This window comes from Metarhizium robertsii (genome assembly GCF_000187425.2).
Source record: "Metarhizium robertsii ARSEF 23 chromosome Unknown MAA_Scf_6, whole genome shotgun sequence".
Lineage (NCBI taxonomy): Eukaryota > Fungi > Ascomycota > Sordariomycetes > Hypocreales > Clavicipitaceae > Metarhizium > Metarhizium robertsii.
This window is the reverse complement of record NW_011942204.1, coordinates 1,143,819-1,159,627: the sequence shown is the minus strand read 5'-3', so window position 1 is coordinate 1,159,627 and position 15,809 is coordinate 1,143,819. Positions and strand designations below refer to the sequence as shown.

At 53.4% G+C, this 15,809-nt stretch overlaps 7 protein-coding genes across 7 annotated transcripts; 5 read left to right on the top strand and 2 right to left on the bottom strand.

Moving 5' to 3' along the window:
• Positions 1 to 135: 135 nt before the first annotated feature.
• Positions 136 to 1,501, bottom strand: MAA_06480 (acetyl-CoA acetyltransferase; the record flags this gene model as incomplete). Its single annotated transcript, XM_007824478.1, has 2 exons — positions 136 to 1,278; positions 1,352 to 1,501. The coding sequence occupies 2 exons, from the start codon at positions 1,499 to 1,501 to the stop codon at positions 136 to 138; spliced, it is 1,293 nt and encodes a 430-aa protein (XP_007822669.1).
• An 876-nt stretch (positions 1,502 to 2,377) lies between these two features.
• On the top strand, positions 2,378 to 3,062 carry MAA_06481 (Ubiquitin-conjugating enzyme, active site protein; the record flags this gene model as incomplete). The annotated part of the gene is made up of 4 exons (XM_007824479.1): positions 2,378 to 2,419; positions 2,483 to 2,547; positions 2,629 to 2,853; positions 2,939 to 3,062. The coding sequence occupies 4 exons, from the start codon at positions 2,378 to 2,380 to the stop codon at positions 3,060 to 3,062; spliced, it is 456 nt and encodes a 151-aa protein (XP_007822670.1).
• Positions 3,063 to 5,151: 2,089 nt separating this feature from the next.
• MAA_06482 (kinesin) lies at positions 5,152 to 8,092 on the top strand (the record flags this gene model as incomplete). The annotated part of the gene is made up of 3 exons (XM_007824480.1): positions 5,152 to 5,268; positions 5,374 to 7,793; positions 7,861 to 8,092. The coding sequence occupies 3 exons, from the start codon at positions 5,152 to 5,154 to the stop codon at positions 8,090 to 8,092; spliced, it is 2,769 nt and encodes a 922-aa protein (XP_007822671.1).
• An 871-nt stretch (positions 8,093 to 8,963) lies between these two features.
• MAA_06483 (ubiquitin carrier protein) lies at positions 8,964 to 10,159 on the bottom strand (the record flags this gene model as incomplete). Its single annotated transcript, XM_007824481.1, has 2 exons — positions 8,964 to 9,905; positions 10,037 to 10,159. The coding sequence occupies 2 exons, from the start codon at positions 10,157 to 10,159 to the stop codon at positions 8,964 to 8,966; spliced, it is 1,065 nt and encodes a 354-aa protein (XP_007822672.1).
• Positions 10,160 to 11,577: 1,418 nt separating this feature from the next.
• Positions 11,578 to 12,384, top strand: MAA_06484 (methyltransferase type 11; the record flags this gene model as incomplete). Its single annotated transcript, XM_007824482.1, has 1 exon — positions 11,578 to 12,384. The coding sequence occupies one exon, from the start codon at positions 11,578 to 11,580 to the stop codon at positions 12,382 to 12,384; it is 807 nt and encodes a 268-aa protein (XP_007822673.1).
• A 360-nt stretch (positions 12,385 to 12,744) lies between these two features.
• On the top strand, positions 12,745 to 13,896 carry MAA_06485 (Leucine carboxyl methyltransferase superfamily; the record flags this gene model as incomplete). The annotated part of the gene is made up of 2 exons (XM_007824483.1): positions 12,745 to 13,003; positions 13,067 to 13,896. 2 exons carry the CDS (start codon positions 12,745 to 12,747, stop codon positions 13,894 to 13,896), a joined length of 1,089 nt encoding a protein of 362 aa, XP_007822674.1.
• A 710-nt stretch (positions 13,897 to 14,606) lies between these two features.
• MAA_06486 (Transcription initiation factor IID, 18kDa subunit) lies at positions 14,607 to 15,601 on the top strand (the record flags this gene model as incomplete). Its single annotated transcript, XM_007824484.2, has 2 exons — positions 14,607 to 14,696; positions 14,786 to 15,601. 2 exons carry the CDS (start codon positions 14,607 to 14,609, stop codon positions 15,599 to 15,601), a joined length of 906 nt encoding a protein of 301 aa, XP_007822675.2.
• Positions 15,602 to 15,809: the final 208 nt, after the last annotated feature.

The window sequence follows — 15,809 nt, the reverse complement described above, 5'->3', positions numbered from 1 at the left end:
GGTATAGTAATCATCTCATGACCTGAACTCGCCACATTCCATGCTGAATCAACCACTCCAGATACATGTGGCAGATACTTGCCTCTTCTCCGATATACATGCCGTCTTGTTTTCCATCATGCATACACATACATTTTACACGGATTCGACTCTCTGTACAACCATGGCCGTAGCAGCACCGCCACCGTTGCAGATGGCCGCAACACCATACTCACCAGGCTTCAGCTGGTGCAGCAAAGTAGTGAGGATACGGGACCCGGAGCTACCCAGGGCGTGGCCGAGAGAGATAGCACCTCCAAGAGGGTTAACCCTGGCGCCCTCAAGACCCAAAATCTTCTGGTTGGCCAGGATGACGGCGGCGAAAGCTTCGTTAAACTCCCACACAGCGACTTGGTCCTTGGTGATGCCGGCCCTCTCCAGAGCAATAGGGACAGCTTTGGCAGGAGCAATAGGGAAGTCAATAGGAGCCATGGCAGCATCGGCATAGCTGCAGATCTTGGCAAGGACTCGGGAGCCGGTCCCGTATTCCTGTGCGATGGCCTTGCTGCCCAAAACCAGAGCACTAGCACCGTCGTTCAGGGTGGATGCGTTGGCGGCAGTAACGGTGCCGCTTCCGTCACGGACAAAGGCAGGCTTGAGAGTGGGAATCTTCTCAATTTTGACGTCGAGGAAGCCCTCGTCGGTGTCGATGATTTTGTCGCCCTTTCGGCCTGGAACTGTGACGGGAACAATCTCGTCGGCAAAGGCCTTGTCTGCCCAGGCCTTTTGTGCGTTCTTGTAGGACTGGATTGCGTAAGCATCCTGCTCTTCGCGAGTGATGTTGTGGTTTTTGACAGTGTTCTCGGCGCAGTTGCCCATGTGGAATTGCTTGTAGACATCAGTCAAACCATCCTTGATCAGACCGTCCTCCATCTTGACATGGCCAAAGGCGGGAAGTCCACTGGCGCGGGGCAAGTAGAGAGGAACCTGGGACATGTTCTCCATGCCGCCGGCAATTTGGGCCTCTGTCAGGCCCATTTGGATGTTCTGCGCGGCCATGGCAACGGCCTTCAGACCGGAAGCGCAGACCTTGTTGATGGTGGTCGCCTCAATGGACTCGGGAAGACCAGCAAAAATTGCGGCCTGACGCGCAGGAGCCTGGCCAACCGAGCCCTGCAAGACATTTCCCATGTAGACATCAGTGATCTTTTCGACAGGAACCTTGGACTTCTCGACGGCGGATTTGATGGCAGCAGCACCCAGCTTGGGAGCAGGCACAGTCAAGAATGAGCCATTGAACTAGGCAGGGTCTAGTTAGTTTCAGCCTGGAACACATCGGGAACAACATGTAGGTGAGAAGCTAGATTCTAACCTTGGCCGTTGGTGTTCTGGAAGCACTGAGGATATAAGCATCCTGGAGCTCCTTACGCAAAGCAGCGCTGGTGGAAAAGTGGCGAGCCGCTTTCACATGTCGGGCCAGCTGGTTGGCCAGGCGTGGCGATCTGAGCTGTGCAACAGACATTGTGGAAGAGCGAAGCGAGCCAAATGGTGTAATTGGCCAGGCTAAGAATATCGTGAGTGGCAGGAGGCAACTGCAGAAGGAAAACACAAAAGAAGCTCAAACTCGTCGGACGACTGGGCGACGGTTAGATATTTAGTAGGGTGGTGGCATTCTAGGTGGCTAGCTCGGTACGCTTCGGCTTAGAGCGGGGGAGTCCGGCATTCCGGGGAAGGAACAGATCGACCTGGAACGACTTAGGAAGCCAGCGACGGAACCGAGGTGGAGAATTTCCGACACCAAAAGCAAGATGCGCCTTCACCTGGCATGGCGCGGAACACGGGACAGCTTACTTATGTAAGTAGCCAGCAGCATGACGTCGCATCCGGCTGTGAGCCTGAACTGGCATTTGCATCGAGCTGCCGTTTGTGTCGAGCGGCCTGCGATGAGGAGAATTTGGCCGCAGTGTGCATTGCTTGCCTCCGGTTGACAATTGTTCATTCGGTCTTGCGACCGCACGCGTGCGACAGGGCCGTCGAGATCTTGTCACGTGATACATTCTAACCGATTTCAACTGTGCCTTCAGATCTCAGGCAGCACTATGATTGGCCTGGGACTGATGCTGCGTGATTGGCAGGCCGCCGATATTGGGGCGGTTCAGGTCCTACCTTGGAAGCCCATTCAGCAGCCCATTTCATCGATGACCAAACCCCATTTATTCTCTGTTCACATCCCATCCGCCTGTCAAAGTCTCCGTCAAGCCTCAAGCTGTTGGGACGAGACACTAGCTGGAAAGTGTCTTGCTTGCGTCGCACCCCATCCTCGAGACCTCTACTTGCCTAACGCCGCCTCACCTCTCCCTTTGCACATAACCAGCTCCAAAGCTGGGCCGATCATACCATGTCTACCGCAGCAAGGCGTCGTCTGATGCGTGACTTCAAGGTTTGCCACTCGCCTGTCATTATGTGCTTCATTTAGCATCAAGTACTGACTCTTGCTCTGCAGCGCATGCAGACAGATCCTCCTGCAGGAGTTTCCGCTTCCCCTATTCCTGATAATGTGATGACATGGTACGTCACCGTCATTCACGATCGATGGCCACGGTCAAACATCCCGACGCCTAGCCCGCTGCTGACCACGTCTTGATGTAGGAATGCCGTCATTATTGGACCTGCTGATACGCCGTTCGAAGATGGAACTTTTCGACTGGTTATGCAATTTGAAGAACAGTATCCCAACAAGCCGCCACAGGTCAAATTCATCAGTCAAATGTTCCACCCGAACGTGTATGCGACTGGAGAACTGTGTCTTGATATCCTTCAAAACCGCTGGAGTCCGACATATGACGTTGCGGCTGTCTTGACGAGTATTCAAAGGTATGCTTTCCGTGTGACAAGAAGACGAGTGGATGTGATTTGACTCTAAAGCTGCACGACATGTACTAACGTGTTTCTTGGTCAGTTTGCTCAACGATCCGAACACTGGGTCACCAGCGAATGTCGAAGCTTCGAATTTATACAAAGACAATCGCAAAGAATATACAAAGAGGGTGAGAGAAACCGTCGAGAAAAGCTGGGAGGACTAGTGACTGGTGCACGAGGTTCAACGTTGGCCACGGACGGATGGGCGTAGGTCGAATCTATATGTGGGCATCTCAGATACATTCCGGCTATGAAACACTCACTGCAAGTATTCCTCTTGTCGGCTCATCTAGGGACGGCCGAATTGTGAAGGAGGTGGACATGGCTTGGCAGGCGTTTTTGGTGTATGGTGTTGGACTGATTATACCAAGGGAACTGCATATCAGATAGCATGAAGGCATTTTTAGTCATTTATCAGACACAGTCTTGGCCCTTTGCGTTTCGCCGGTGCTGGTGCATGATGGTACCATAAAAAGTGCTTACAAGTGCTTTATAGCGCATGTGGACCTAATTTGACGTTATTTACGGTCGGAGTACGGGGTCTAACAACTGCATGAAGGGCGCAGAGGAGGCAGCCCACTGCAATTTGCTGTTTGAGGAAGTGCCGTAGTGCGAACCAAGCAAGCTCCGAAGCAGGTCGGTTGATACTCTTAGAGTCTTCACCGGCTGGAATTGGCTGAGTATTGAGTCGGACGATTGCGGGACCATGGCCAAATACATACTCCGTACGGCTACTAGTCGAAGTCATGCTACAAGGCAGTTCAAAAGCTGTTTCGTTCTATCCCCAATATTTTTGATCAAAGCCAAGAACGACCACTAAAATCTGGCTGCTGCAACGGCAGAATATCAAATCGAGGTCTTGGCGTGGCCCAGAATGGCCGTTGAGACACTGGCGTTCTGTGCGCCCTACTCCGGGCGCGCATCGTGCGACATTGAAACGCCCCCGCGATTTGAAAAGACAAGAAGGACCCTTGCTTTCGGCGCATACATACTGCACATACATGTGCATGTGCGTGAGCAGAAAAAAGTCACTGCTCTGTACATGTACTTGGGTGCCTGGGCAAGTACCTGGGCCCTCGAGTCGCAACGCTGCTTTAGCAGAACGCCATTCCCGCCGCTCATCGAAACTCTATGCTATGCGCCAGGATCTCCACGACAGGTAGATTATGGCAACATGAACGAGTCTGCGGGCCAGCCACACGAGCATCTTGCTACAGTGGCCGACAGTTTCGGAATTGTAATCGAGGGCAGAAGGGCACAAGGGCGCTGTTTGGTCAGACCAGTCTGTGCGACAATGCCTTGGATGATAGCAACCGCCTACCGTTCAAGACGAAAGACCCATATCTAGAAAAATTATCAGAGTAGACAAGCTTCAAGGTGGAACGCATCTGCTAGCCCATTTTCGTATCGTTGCGAACAGCGGTCAAGACATTGTGTGTGTCGGCGCCCGTGGTGGCGTGGCCGCGTCATGGCTTAGACAAGTACTTATGAACTAGTTACCGCGTACGGAGTACCCATGATTGATAGATGAGCCATGCGAGGCGAGCGCGAGGTACGCAGTATACAATTCTTTATCGAGTATTTCGTATGCACGCATGTACTCGACAGACAGCCAACGTCTCTCAATTCCCTCAGTAGATGGGACGATGCTTTTGTGTCTTTAAAACAAGACCTGGCGTGACAAAGAGTTATTCCAAGTGGGCTGCTTTACGTTCCACGCGGTGTTCACGCTGCCTTTGATGAATCTTCTCCAAGCTGCAAACATGGTCTCCGGCAAGCCGAGATCTGAGTGTTTGAGTGTGCGTGGTTCAATTTTGGCCATCAAGAAAGACTCCAAGGTAGAGGCCTCAGGGCGGCGAGCACGCTAAACCGCATCTGGCGACCGCGCATGGATGGCTGCGGTTCAGGTACAGGTACGTAAACCACAAGCTCGACCGCCCCAAAGCGCGTCCCTCACCAACACAAGGCCCTAACCTTGCCCTGTATGTTTTTGATCTAACCAACCGCCGAGGCAGTCGTTGTTTTTGCACTGCAAAGACACGTCCGCTCGCTTTGAGGAGCATCAATCCCTTTGTGCGGCTCTCGTCTTTTACCCGGAATCGCCCTTCTTTTGGAGGCTGCTTCGCCTTATTCGTTTGGGGTCGCTGCATTTCGCGCGTTGCCCGTGCCCACCGCCCCTGACCTGTGTGCCTCCATCACGAGGGGCGTGGTCCATGATCACAACAACACCGCGGCACGAATACCACCGTCAGAATGTCTGCGAATAGCATCAAAGTTGTGGCCCGATTCCGGCCCCAAAACCGGATCGAGCTGGAGTCGGGTGGAAAACCCATCGTCACCTTTAGCTCAGAGGATTCATGTTCCCTCGACGTATGGAACCCCTCCCCTCGTCTTGTCACTGGTGCCTGACGACTGGCCCTTGCCGCCTTTGCCCAAAAGTCTTGTATCCGTGGACCTAGCTGACAGTGTGTACAGTCCAAAGAGGCTCAAGGAGGATTCACCTTTGATAGAGTATTCGACATGGCATGTAAGCAGCAGGACATCTTCGACTTCTCCATCCGACCCACCGTAGACGACATCTTGAATGGCTACAACGGAACCGTCTTTGCCTATGGCCAGACTGGTGCCGGCAAATCGTACACCATGATGGGCACGAATATAGACGACGACGACGGACGAGGCGTCATCCCGCGAATTGTTGAACAGATCTTCGCCAGCATCATGTCTAGCCCCAGCACAATCGAATATACCGTGCGTGTCAGCTATATGGAGATTTACATGGAAAGAATTCGAGATCTCTTGGCCCCCCAAAACGACAACCTACCCGTTCATGAGGAGAAGAACCGTGGCGTCTATGTCAAGGGCTTGCTCGAAATTTACGTATCGAGCGTGCAAGAAGTCTACGAAGTCATGAGGAGGGGAGGAAACGCCCGAGCTGTGGCCGCTACCAACATGAACCAGGAGTCCTCACGATCGCACTCCATCTTCGTTATTACTGTCACCCAGAAGAATGTCGAGACAGGTTCGGCGAAGAGCGGCCAGCTTTTCTTGGTTGACTTGGCAGGCAGTGAAAAGGTAGGAAAGACGGGCGCCAGTGGACAAACGCTCGAAGAAGCCAAGAAAATTAACAAGAGTTTGAGTGCCTTGGGCATGGTCATCAATGCTTTGACCGACGGCAAATCATCTCACATTCCGTACCGAGACTCTAAATTGACGAGAATTTTGCAAGAATCCTTGGGTGGCAACAGCCGGACCACCCTCATCATTAACTGCTCACCGAGCAGTTACAACGATGCCGAAACGCTGAGCACACTACGATTCGGCACAAGAGCAAAGTCCATCAAGAACAAGGCAAAGGTCAATGCCGAACTCAGCCCCGCCGAGCTCAAGCTGCTGCTCAAGAAGGCCCAAGGTCAAGTCACAAACTTCGAGAACTATATTTCTACACTCGAAGGGGAAGTTCAGCTATGGCGCTCTGGAGAATCGGTCCCCAAGGAGAAATGGGCTCAGCCCGGCGACGGTATTGTCGGCGCAAGGACGGAGCCCAGAACTCCCCGTCCTTCCACCCCATCTAGACTCACAGCCGAGAGCCGAGCAGAAACGCCTGCTGCTACCGACCGCGCTTCAACCCCGAGTTTGACATTGGAAAAGGATGAACGCGAAGAGTTCTTGCGCCGTGAAAATGAGCTCCAAGATCAGCTGGCTGAGAAGGAGTCCCAGGTGACGCTGGCGGAGAAGACCTTGCGCGACACCAAGGAGGAGATGACCTACCTCAAGGAGCACGACAGCAGACTGGGTAAAGAGAATGAACGACTCACAACGGAGACGAACGAATTCAAGATGCAACTCGAGCGCTTGACGTTTGAGAGCAAGGAGGCACAGATTACCATGGATGCCTTGAAGGAGGCCAACTCGGAATTGACGACGGAGCTGGATGATGTGAAGCAGCAACTGCTTGATATCAAGATGAATGCCAAGGAAACAGGTGCAGCCTTTGATGAGAAGGAGAAACGCAAGGCTGAGAAGATGGCCAAGATGATGGCTGGTTTTGATCTTGGGAGCGATGTTTTCAGCGACAATGAGCGATCCATTAGCGAGGCTATTCAACACATTGAGAAGCTACACGAGATCAGCTCGGTGGGCGACAACATTGCACCGGATGAATTTAGAGATCTTCGTGCCAAGCTTGTGGAGACGCAAGGCATTGTCAGACAGGCAGAATTATCAATGTTTGGCTCATCATCTGGCGAAATGGACTCTCGAAGGAGGCACGAACTAGAAGAGAGGCTGGAGGCTATGCAGCAGCAGTATGAAGATCTTCTGACAAAGAACCTTAGCGAGAGCGATGTCGAAGAGGTGAAGGCCCGCCTGGAGCACGCCTATGCCAACCGACAAACGACTCAAGTCGAGCTTATTGACGAGCTGAAGGCTGATGCTGCCCAAAAGGCAGCTGAGAACTCAAGGATGAAGACCTTGATCGAGGACCTCCAGCAACAGGTCAAGACCGGCAGCGGCGCTACCCCTGTAACCAACGGCAAGACTATCCAGCAACAGATTGCCGAGTTTGATGTCATGAAGAAGAGCCTCATGCGAGATTTGCAGAACCGCTGTGAGCGTGTTGTGGAGCTTGAGATCTCGCTGGATGAGACTCGTGAGCAGTACAACAATGTACTCCGGTCATCCAACAACCGGGCACAGCAGAAGAAGATGGCTTTCCTGGAGAGGAACCTTGAGCAGCTCACTCAGGTCCAGCGCCAGCTCGTTGAACAGAACTCTGCTCTTAAGAAGGAGGTTGCTATTGCTGAGCGTAAGCTCATTGCAAGGAACGAGCGCATCCAGAGCCTGGAAAGCTTGCTGCAAGACAGCCAAGAGAAGATGGCAGCCGCCAACCATAAGTATGTAGCCGCCAAATGTATCCGTCCATCTATGATAACGTTGGTAACTGACGCCTTACTTCATTAGGTTCGAGGTTCAACTCGCCTCCGTCAAAGAACGCCTCGAGGCAGCCAAGGCCGGCAGCACGAAGGGTCTCAATGCCACTACCGGTGGCTTCAGCTTCTCTGCCGCTGGCAGTCGTATCGCCAAGCCCCTCCGCGGCGGCGGCGGCGACGGGCCCAACGTTCCTACCATTCAGTCGCTGCAGAACGAGGGTGCCACAAACAAGCGAAGTAGCTGGTTTTTCAACAAGTCGTAATCTTGCACGTCATTTTGCTTCTTGACAGGGCGTTAACGAGTAGATATTACGAATAGATTACACCAAACATACCCCATGACACTCAGTTGATATATTCCAAGCAAAAGACGATTCCCATGTCCTCTCACACGTTGATACGCCTCCCTTTAGCAACATTATGGTATTACCAATGGGCTTTTCTTTGTTATTTTGACCAAACTTTCCTTGTTCGTTATGTTATTTACCACATTTACCTCTTCCACGAGGTAAAGTGCAAGAATTGCACGAAACACACCCCCACCCCCCTCCCCTTCCCAACTCCTTCGCCCCTCTACAACATAGATAAACTGGGTGGCAATCACGATTGGATTTATGACGGAACGGGCCTTTGAGAAAGAAGGACAAGGCATGTTCAATGGAAGAGCAAAGAGGAAAGAAATATTTGGACAAAGGCGTCGCCCTGAGAAAGGGCTGAAAAGAAAGGATGAGAAGCGGAGTCATGGGTACTTACTTGATGGAGCTTTGAAGATGGAGTTGGTTGATGGACAGTTTATGATTGTAGAGCTCACGTGTGGACTCACTACATATGCACAAGTAAATACACCACTTTTGAAACATACTTGCGACATGTCTTGAATTATACGATGAGTGGCAACGACTGACGATATGCTTTGTATATTGTTTCAATATAAATACCAAGTGAGGGAAAAAGAAAAAGAGAAGAAACGCTCTTTGTGATGCGACTGATGACGAGTTTCAGGAAACAACAGGAATAGAGTAGAAGATCGTAATGTTCATAAGCACAGCCGCCCCTTAGCGCAGGCAAAGCACATGGAGCGCTGTCCAGGGGTCCTCATTCTACGCTGTCCCTATCAGGCTTGGTTGTCAAAACTCAGCGCACTTCCTTGCTGTGCTTGGCGATGAAGATGGTCTGGGGCACCAGAACGGCGACCAACAAGGCCATAGCGGCCAGGCTCAGGCAAAACATCTTGACGTAGAGAATCAAGAGGCGGCGCCACGAAGTCTTGCTAAAGGTAGTCCACGCGTCGGAGACGGTGGCGTAGCCCTTGCCGCCAACGACCTCGGGCTCGACCTTGCCCTCGAAGGAGCGGTCAAAGGGGATAATGGTGCTCTGCTCGACGGGCAAGAGGGAGGCCTGGACGCGGACGAGGACAACGTAGGCGGGGATGATGACGAAGACGGACGCGGCAACGGTGACGACGGTGACGACGAGGGACTTGGCGAAGAAGCCGGGGCCGAGGGCGTCCATGTCGAGGGGCTCGTTGAAGCCGCCCTGGGGCATCGTGATGCCGAGGACGAGGGCCATGACGACGGGGACGAAGCGCGTGACCTCGCTGGCGAACCAGAAAATCGTGACGGCCTGCCAGGTGGCTTCGAAGGTGCGCCGGAAGGGAGGTAGGCGGGACCAAAAGGGCAGAGGCGACGGCTCGGAAATGACGATGTGAACCCAGGCGGTGCTGTACTGGACCAGGGCCAGGGAGGCGAGGAGAGTGGCGACGGGGAAGAGGTAGCCGCCAAAGGTGCCGGTGAAGATGCCCATGAGGAGGGTGGTCAGGAGGACCTGGGCGAGGTAGCAGAAGAAGCCGCGAAAGTTGGCCGCGACGCCGCCGTTGGCCATGAGGAGGCGGTTGATGGCGCGGAAGGACGACGTGACGGTGCGAGGGCGGCCGTTGGTGGGCTTGAAGCTGTTGCGCGCGACGCCCTCTTCGCCGCCGGACACTGGCTGATCGAGAGGGACGGGCTCGTAGGCGGGCGGGTTCTCATCTTCTACCATGGCAAAGACGGGGTAGACCAGCTTGAAGGTGTACTGGAACTGTTGAGGAGATTCGGGTCAGAACATGATGGGCCACGTTTGGTGGCAACGGCGATGCTGCAAAGCGGTATCGACGGAGCCGTGCAGAAGCGATCGACTCGGCTCATGGGCTATTCGCAGAGTCAACTTACAAGGAGAAAGACGGGAATCAGAGCCAAGATATCGACGAGAAAGACGAGCAGCGCCCATGAGGGCAGCTCGTAGCCTCTGATATCATGACCGCCCTCGAGGGTGCGCTTGACGTGGAACTGCATGGTGGGTGGGACGCCGACCTCGATGCCGGCAGAGAAAGGGAGAGAAAAGAAAAAAAGGCGACAAAAGAGATCAAGAAGCTGTTGAGATAAACTGCAAACGGATGCAGGAATGTTTTTTAACACATGAAATGAAAATCAATGGTGAGAATCCAGGATTATGGCGGAAGCGACATGGAGGAAGGAGATGCGGGGCGGCGTTGAGTATGAAGAGCAGCAGCTTGAGAACAGTTGGCCGCGGGATGCTGGAGCCTGGCACGAGTACGAGTTCAGCCTCATCCATTCATTCATTCATTCATCATCACTGCCCCCTGCATCCACTCCGGCCGTTTCCCAATCCGTTGTTAATGCCTGGAAGCTGACTGACCAAGGATCGAGGGCCAATGGAGTTGCGCAGGCCACTGTTTCGTCCTGGGCCAACATGTTACAAGTGTGATACGAACAGCTTCGCCTCTCGCCCCGTCGCGGCGTCGATAATCAATGCCGGAACAATCAGACAGTGAGCCTTTTTATTTCGGCGGGCCACGACCCAGTGGCGAGTCTGCCAGGTGGCCGAAACAAACAGCGTACGGTCTGCTTTATTATCTTTCGTCGTGTGTTCAAATGCTGTGTTCCGCACCAGCAATGGCCAGGTACTCGGTAGCCGCCAGTGGGTGCCGCCGCCGCCGCCGAGGCCACACACACATTCACAGAATCACAGTACGAAGTAACTACTAGTACTCGAGACATGACCAATACTGGAGCTTGGAAGTTGAGCGTGTTCACACCATGCTCGCGCAGATTGAGTCCCCGTCGTTGCCTTCCATGTTGCGTGAGAAGTGACAAGGGTCTCTGTGCGATGCCGCGGGGCATTTTAACGGCCGAGATGCACGGCTCCAAGACAAATATTTGCGAAGGATTTCATCCTCAAAAGTCGAGCCGTTCCAACGGCACCGTACCGAGGTTTTGACTTGACCAACAAACAATGGTTGGCCTGGGGGGTCTATTCCCCAACACCATTTGTCACTCCAAGAAACCATCTTTAGATTAGAGCCTGCCTTGGACTGCCGACGGGCCCAAGGTTTGCGTTTCTCTTCTTTCTGGAACTTCGCGTCCACCGCCTCGTGCTATTTCAAAGTTGCTGCCTTTATAGCGAGAGGCGAATTTCCCGTATGCCGCCCCTCGATCCACCATCATGGCGCTTTATTGCAAGGAGACTCATAATACATACGTGATGATTTCTATTACGTTACACCTTGGATCGGGTGCGAGGCCATTCCTCTTCAACATTCCGCTTGTTCCAAATCTGGGTGATACATAAACCTTGTGGCTGCTGCTCTTCTTCGTTTTTACCATTCTGTATATTGCACCTTTCCTCTTGCCTGTCCCCGTCTGGCGTGGCCGTCATCACCAGAAAGTTGCCGTCGTGATATTTTCAGAACATGGCTCAGTATGATGCTATCGGAACGCAGTATGATGTCATCAAGAAGACGCCCTTCAACAAACTCGAGCAGTTTAATTTTCGCAAGCACATTGAGCCGTTCCTCCAACGCCACGGCACAAAGGTCCTTGACCTAGCATGCGGAACCGGATTCTACTCGAGTCTCCTTCTTGAATGGGGGGCCAGCTTCGTCGTGGGCGTCGACATATCGTCCTCAATGGTAAATGCGGCCAAGGCTCGAATAGCCGAGACACCATACGCGTCTCAAGCTCGATTTGTGCAGGGCAATGGAATCATTCCACAAGAATATAGCGCAGAGAATAAAGGATTTGATGTGGTTTCTGGAGCTTGGTTTCTCAACTACGCCAGCAACCTGGATCAGTTGGCATCCATGTTCCGCACCATATCCACGAATCTAAACTCCAACGGAGTCTTTATCGGCATATGTATGCACCCCGCAGATGACTTGGAATCTTTCGCCTCTGGCGTGAACAACAGCGCCTGGGCTCAAACGGGTGTTCATTACGAATTCGGCAACGTGCTTCCGGGGGGGGTTGGTTTCCCGATAACAGTGTTTGGCTCTGTTTCGCCAGATAGCAAGGTTGAATTTGGGACATTTCATCTCAAAAAGAGCCTCTATGAACAGGCGGCCCGTGCTGGAGGGATGGCGGGGAGAATTGTGTGGCAGAATTGCGAGTTTCCGGGCGAAACATGGCGAGAGGAGATTGGCCTCCAGGGCGACGATGATGGATGGCGCAGCCTACAAGCGTATCCGCTATTATGTACTCTTCTTGTTTGGAAGGAATAAGCCGTAGACGCTGGGCGAGATTGTATGAGATAAGTGTATGAGATGAGTAATGATATCAAAGTGCCTGGCAGCTGCGGAGAGCTCTGGCAACCTGTAGAGTACATAACTCGATTGCATGTATGTAAAGCAATTTGATGGTCTGCCGGTGGTGGGGCAGCCATCGGTGATCACTGCTGATCAGTGGTCAAAACCTGCCAAGTTACGGCGCAACTGCCACTAGACCACTTGCGCCGCTCCTTCCTGCTGCAAGCGCGTTGCGGCCTCGGAGAGCCTCTCGCTCGGCCGTGCCTGCCCAGACCAAGCCAACGTAAATTGCCATCCGTATTCCTACCAGACTGCAACTGCAGCCCTTCACGGCAGATGGCTGCTCCATCCATACCGAATCTCCTTTCCCTGAGGGGCAGCGGTCGCGGCGGAGGCCGTGGAGGCAGGGGAAGACGCCAGGCTGGTCCATCGGCCTCATCCACGGGAGTATCTCCAGATGCCACTATTCAGGGCACAGATACCGATGCGGCTGTGTCACGGCTGAGTGCCGTCGAACTGGGCTACCTGGAAGATCCCTATGCGCGGTTCTTCGTAACCGGGCCCCCGACAAGACGGCTGCCCATTATCAATCGAGGTCTGTACCGCGGCACCAAGACCACCATAACGCCCATATGAACAGATACTGATGGCCATACAGGCACCTATATGCGAACCAAGTCCCTAGATGCCATGGTAGACGCCTTCCTCTCACACAACGGGCCGTCACTGAAGCAAGTGATATCTCTTGGCGCTGGAACAGACACAAGACCACTGCACATGCTGCAAAAGCCTGGTGCCCAAAATCTCATTTATCACGAAGTGGACTTTGAACCTACATGCCGGCGCAAGTTGGCCATCACCCAATCATCACCCGGACTACGTCGCATATTCAATGACCTGAGCATTCACGACGGCGGATCATGGAGCGCCGAGCCTTCAAAGGGCGGCGAGTATCACTGCCACGCATTAGATCTACGCAGCATATCCGAGTCCATCACAGAGCTGCCGTCCCACATTCGCAGCGACGTCCCAACCCTGCTCTTGTCTGAATGCTGCCTCTGCTATCTAACGCAGCAAGACTCTGAAAATGTTTTAAACTTTTTCAGCTCCAGGATTCATAGCCTCGCGGCATTGTTGTATGAACCGATGCCGTTGCATGACGCATTTGGCGACATGATGGTTTCTAATCTCAAAGCTCGACACATTTACATGCCTTCTCTGCAGACATATAAAGACCAGCAAGGGCAACTGGCAAGGCTGCGGCACTCGGGATTCGACAGTGTTGGGTATGCCACGATTGAAAATACGTGGGATAAGTGGGTTGATGAGAAGGAGAGGGAGAGAGTAGATCGTTTAGAGGGGCTGGACGAAGTCGAAGAATGGAAGCTCCTGGCGGCACATTATGTGGTGGTCTGGGGAGCTAGGGGTGCTACATTTGGTCCCTTGGCCGATAGGAATCAATCCGCAGAAATTCAAGGTCAAAAATGAATAATAATAAAAATGGTAAATTCGACCCAAATACAGTTGGAAATTCGAAACGGCATCTTCGATTCCATGGTTGGAAAGTCAAGAGATGGTGTCAATGCGGTCAACCTTCAACCTTGAACTCGGAAAGTGGGTCACGTGTACCCGTGCGGTGATCTCTCGCTCCGAGTTCGCGGCAAACCAAACCTTCCCATAACTTATTGCCAACGACACATACATCGCTGCGGCCTTGTATACCTTGCTTCAACTAGCAATCCGTCCAGCTACTTTTTGGGGCGTGCCCTTTCTTAGTCTCGTTCTGAACGCTCGTACCAAAGACACCTTTGGATACAAAGCCTCACGCTCACTCTCACTCACTCTCGCTCTCCGTCGCCCTTCAGTCCAGCGCTCATTGCGCATGTCTTTCACCAGCCTCGCATATAATCCAAACTCCAAAATTCATCACCGAATTGTGACGCGATCAGGCATCCATCTTTGTATATCTCACATCCATAGCAGGGTAGACAAGTCGAGCACTTCATCACCTCAGCCACCTCAAGTCATCCATCCTTGTTTCCTCGGTAGACGTTGAGTCGCAAGGATGGCCGACTCCAGGGACAACAAGGCGTACAAATACCGCCAAGAAATCAGTCAGGTACCACATCTCCAAAACATATCACGGCCTTCCAAGATGCCGAGGTGTGCGAGAAGTAAAACGCCGCTAACCCCGGCAGATGATGTACGTCTCTGGCGAAACCGGCGAACCCTCAGTGGAAACTACTAGCATCATCGAGGACATTGTCCGCCAACAAGTGATAGAACTGGTAAGCAAAAGCATCGCGCTCACCCCCCCTCTCCCCAAATCCCCTTCCTATTCCGAAATACAACGCTCACCGGCAACGCCTTTCCCCAGCTCCGCAACTGCACAGAACTCGCCTCCCGGCGCGGCTCCAAATCCATATCGACAAACGATCTCATTTTCCAAATCCGCCACGACCAAGCCAAAGTCAGCCGCCTCCGCACGTTCCTCTCCTGGAAAGACGTGCGCAAAAACGTCAAAGACTCCGACGACAAGGGCGCCGACGCGGACCTCGCAGGTGGCGACGACGCCGTCGTCCCCGGCGGCCCCGTCGACGAGGCGGCCAAGAAGAACAAAAAGGCCAAGGTCGGCCTGCCCTGGGAGCCGGCATCCTTCTACTCCGTCGAGGTCCCCGAGCGCGACGACGAGGAGGACGAAGAAGAGGAGGAGATGAACTACATCACGCTCCAGCGCCTGCGCAAGGCCGACGAGCGCACAAAGGCCATGACCAAGGAGGAATACGTCACGTGGTCCGAGTACCGCCAGGCGTCGTTTACATGGCGAAAGGGCAAGCGCTTCAGGGAGTGGGCCGGCTTCGGCATCGTGACGGACAGCAAGCCGTCGGACGATATTGTCGACATCTTGGGCTTCCTGACGTTCGAGATGGTGGCCACCTTGACCGAGGTGGCGCTCAAGGTCAAGGAGCAGGAGGACACGGCGAGGGCGCAGAGCGGCGCGGACAACGCGGGGACCAAGAAGAGGAAGCTGCAGCTTGGGGGACTGTTTGATCCGCCGAGCGAGGGCAAGACCCCCGTCGAGCCCAGGCACGTCCAGGAAGCGTTTAGACGCTTCCAGCAGTGGCCCAAGAAGACGAGGGCTATGCTGAATGGGACCAGGATTGTGCAGAAGACACCTCTCAACATCATTTGAGGCTGTTGCGGCTCGCCTCCGGCGGCTTTGTATTTTGTTCGACTGTATTTCTACCTTGGGTGGTGGCTTGGGCTTGTTGGCGTTGGTTTAGTAACGACTTTGGTCTGAATGATGTACCACGGAGAAGCATTGCGTTGGCGCCTGACACTTTTGGACATGTCTTGAACACCTATAGATGGTTTCAACGACCACAGCAGGAAGCGTGGGA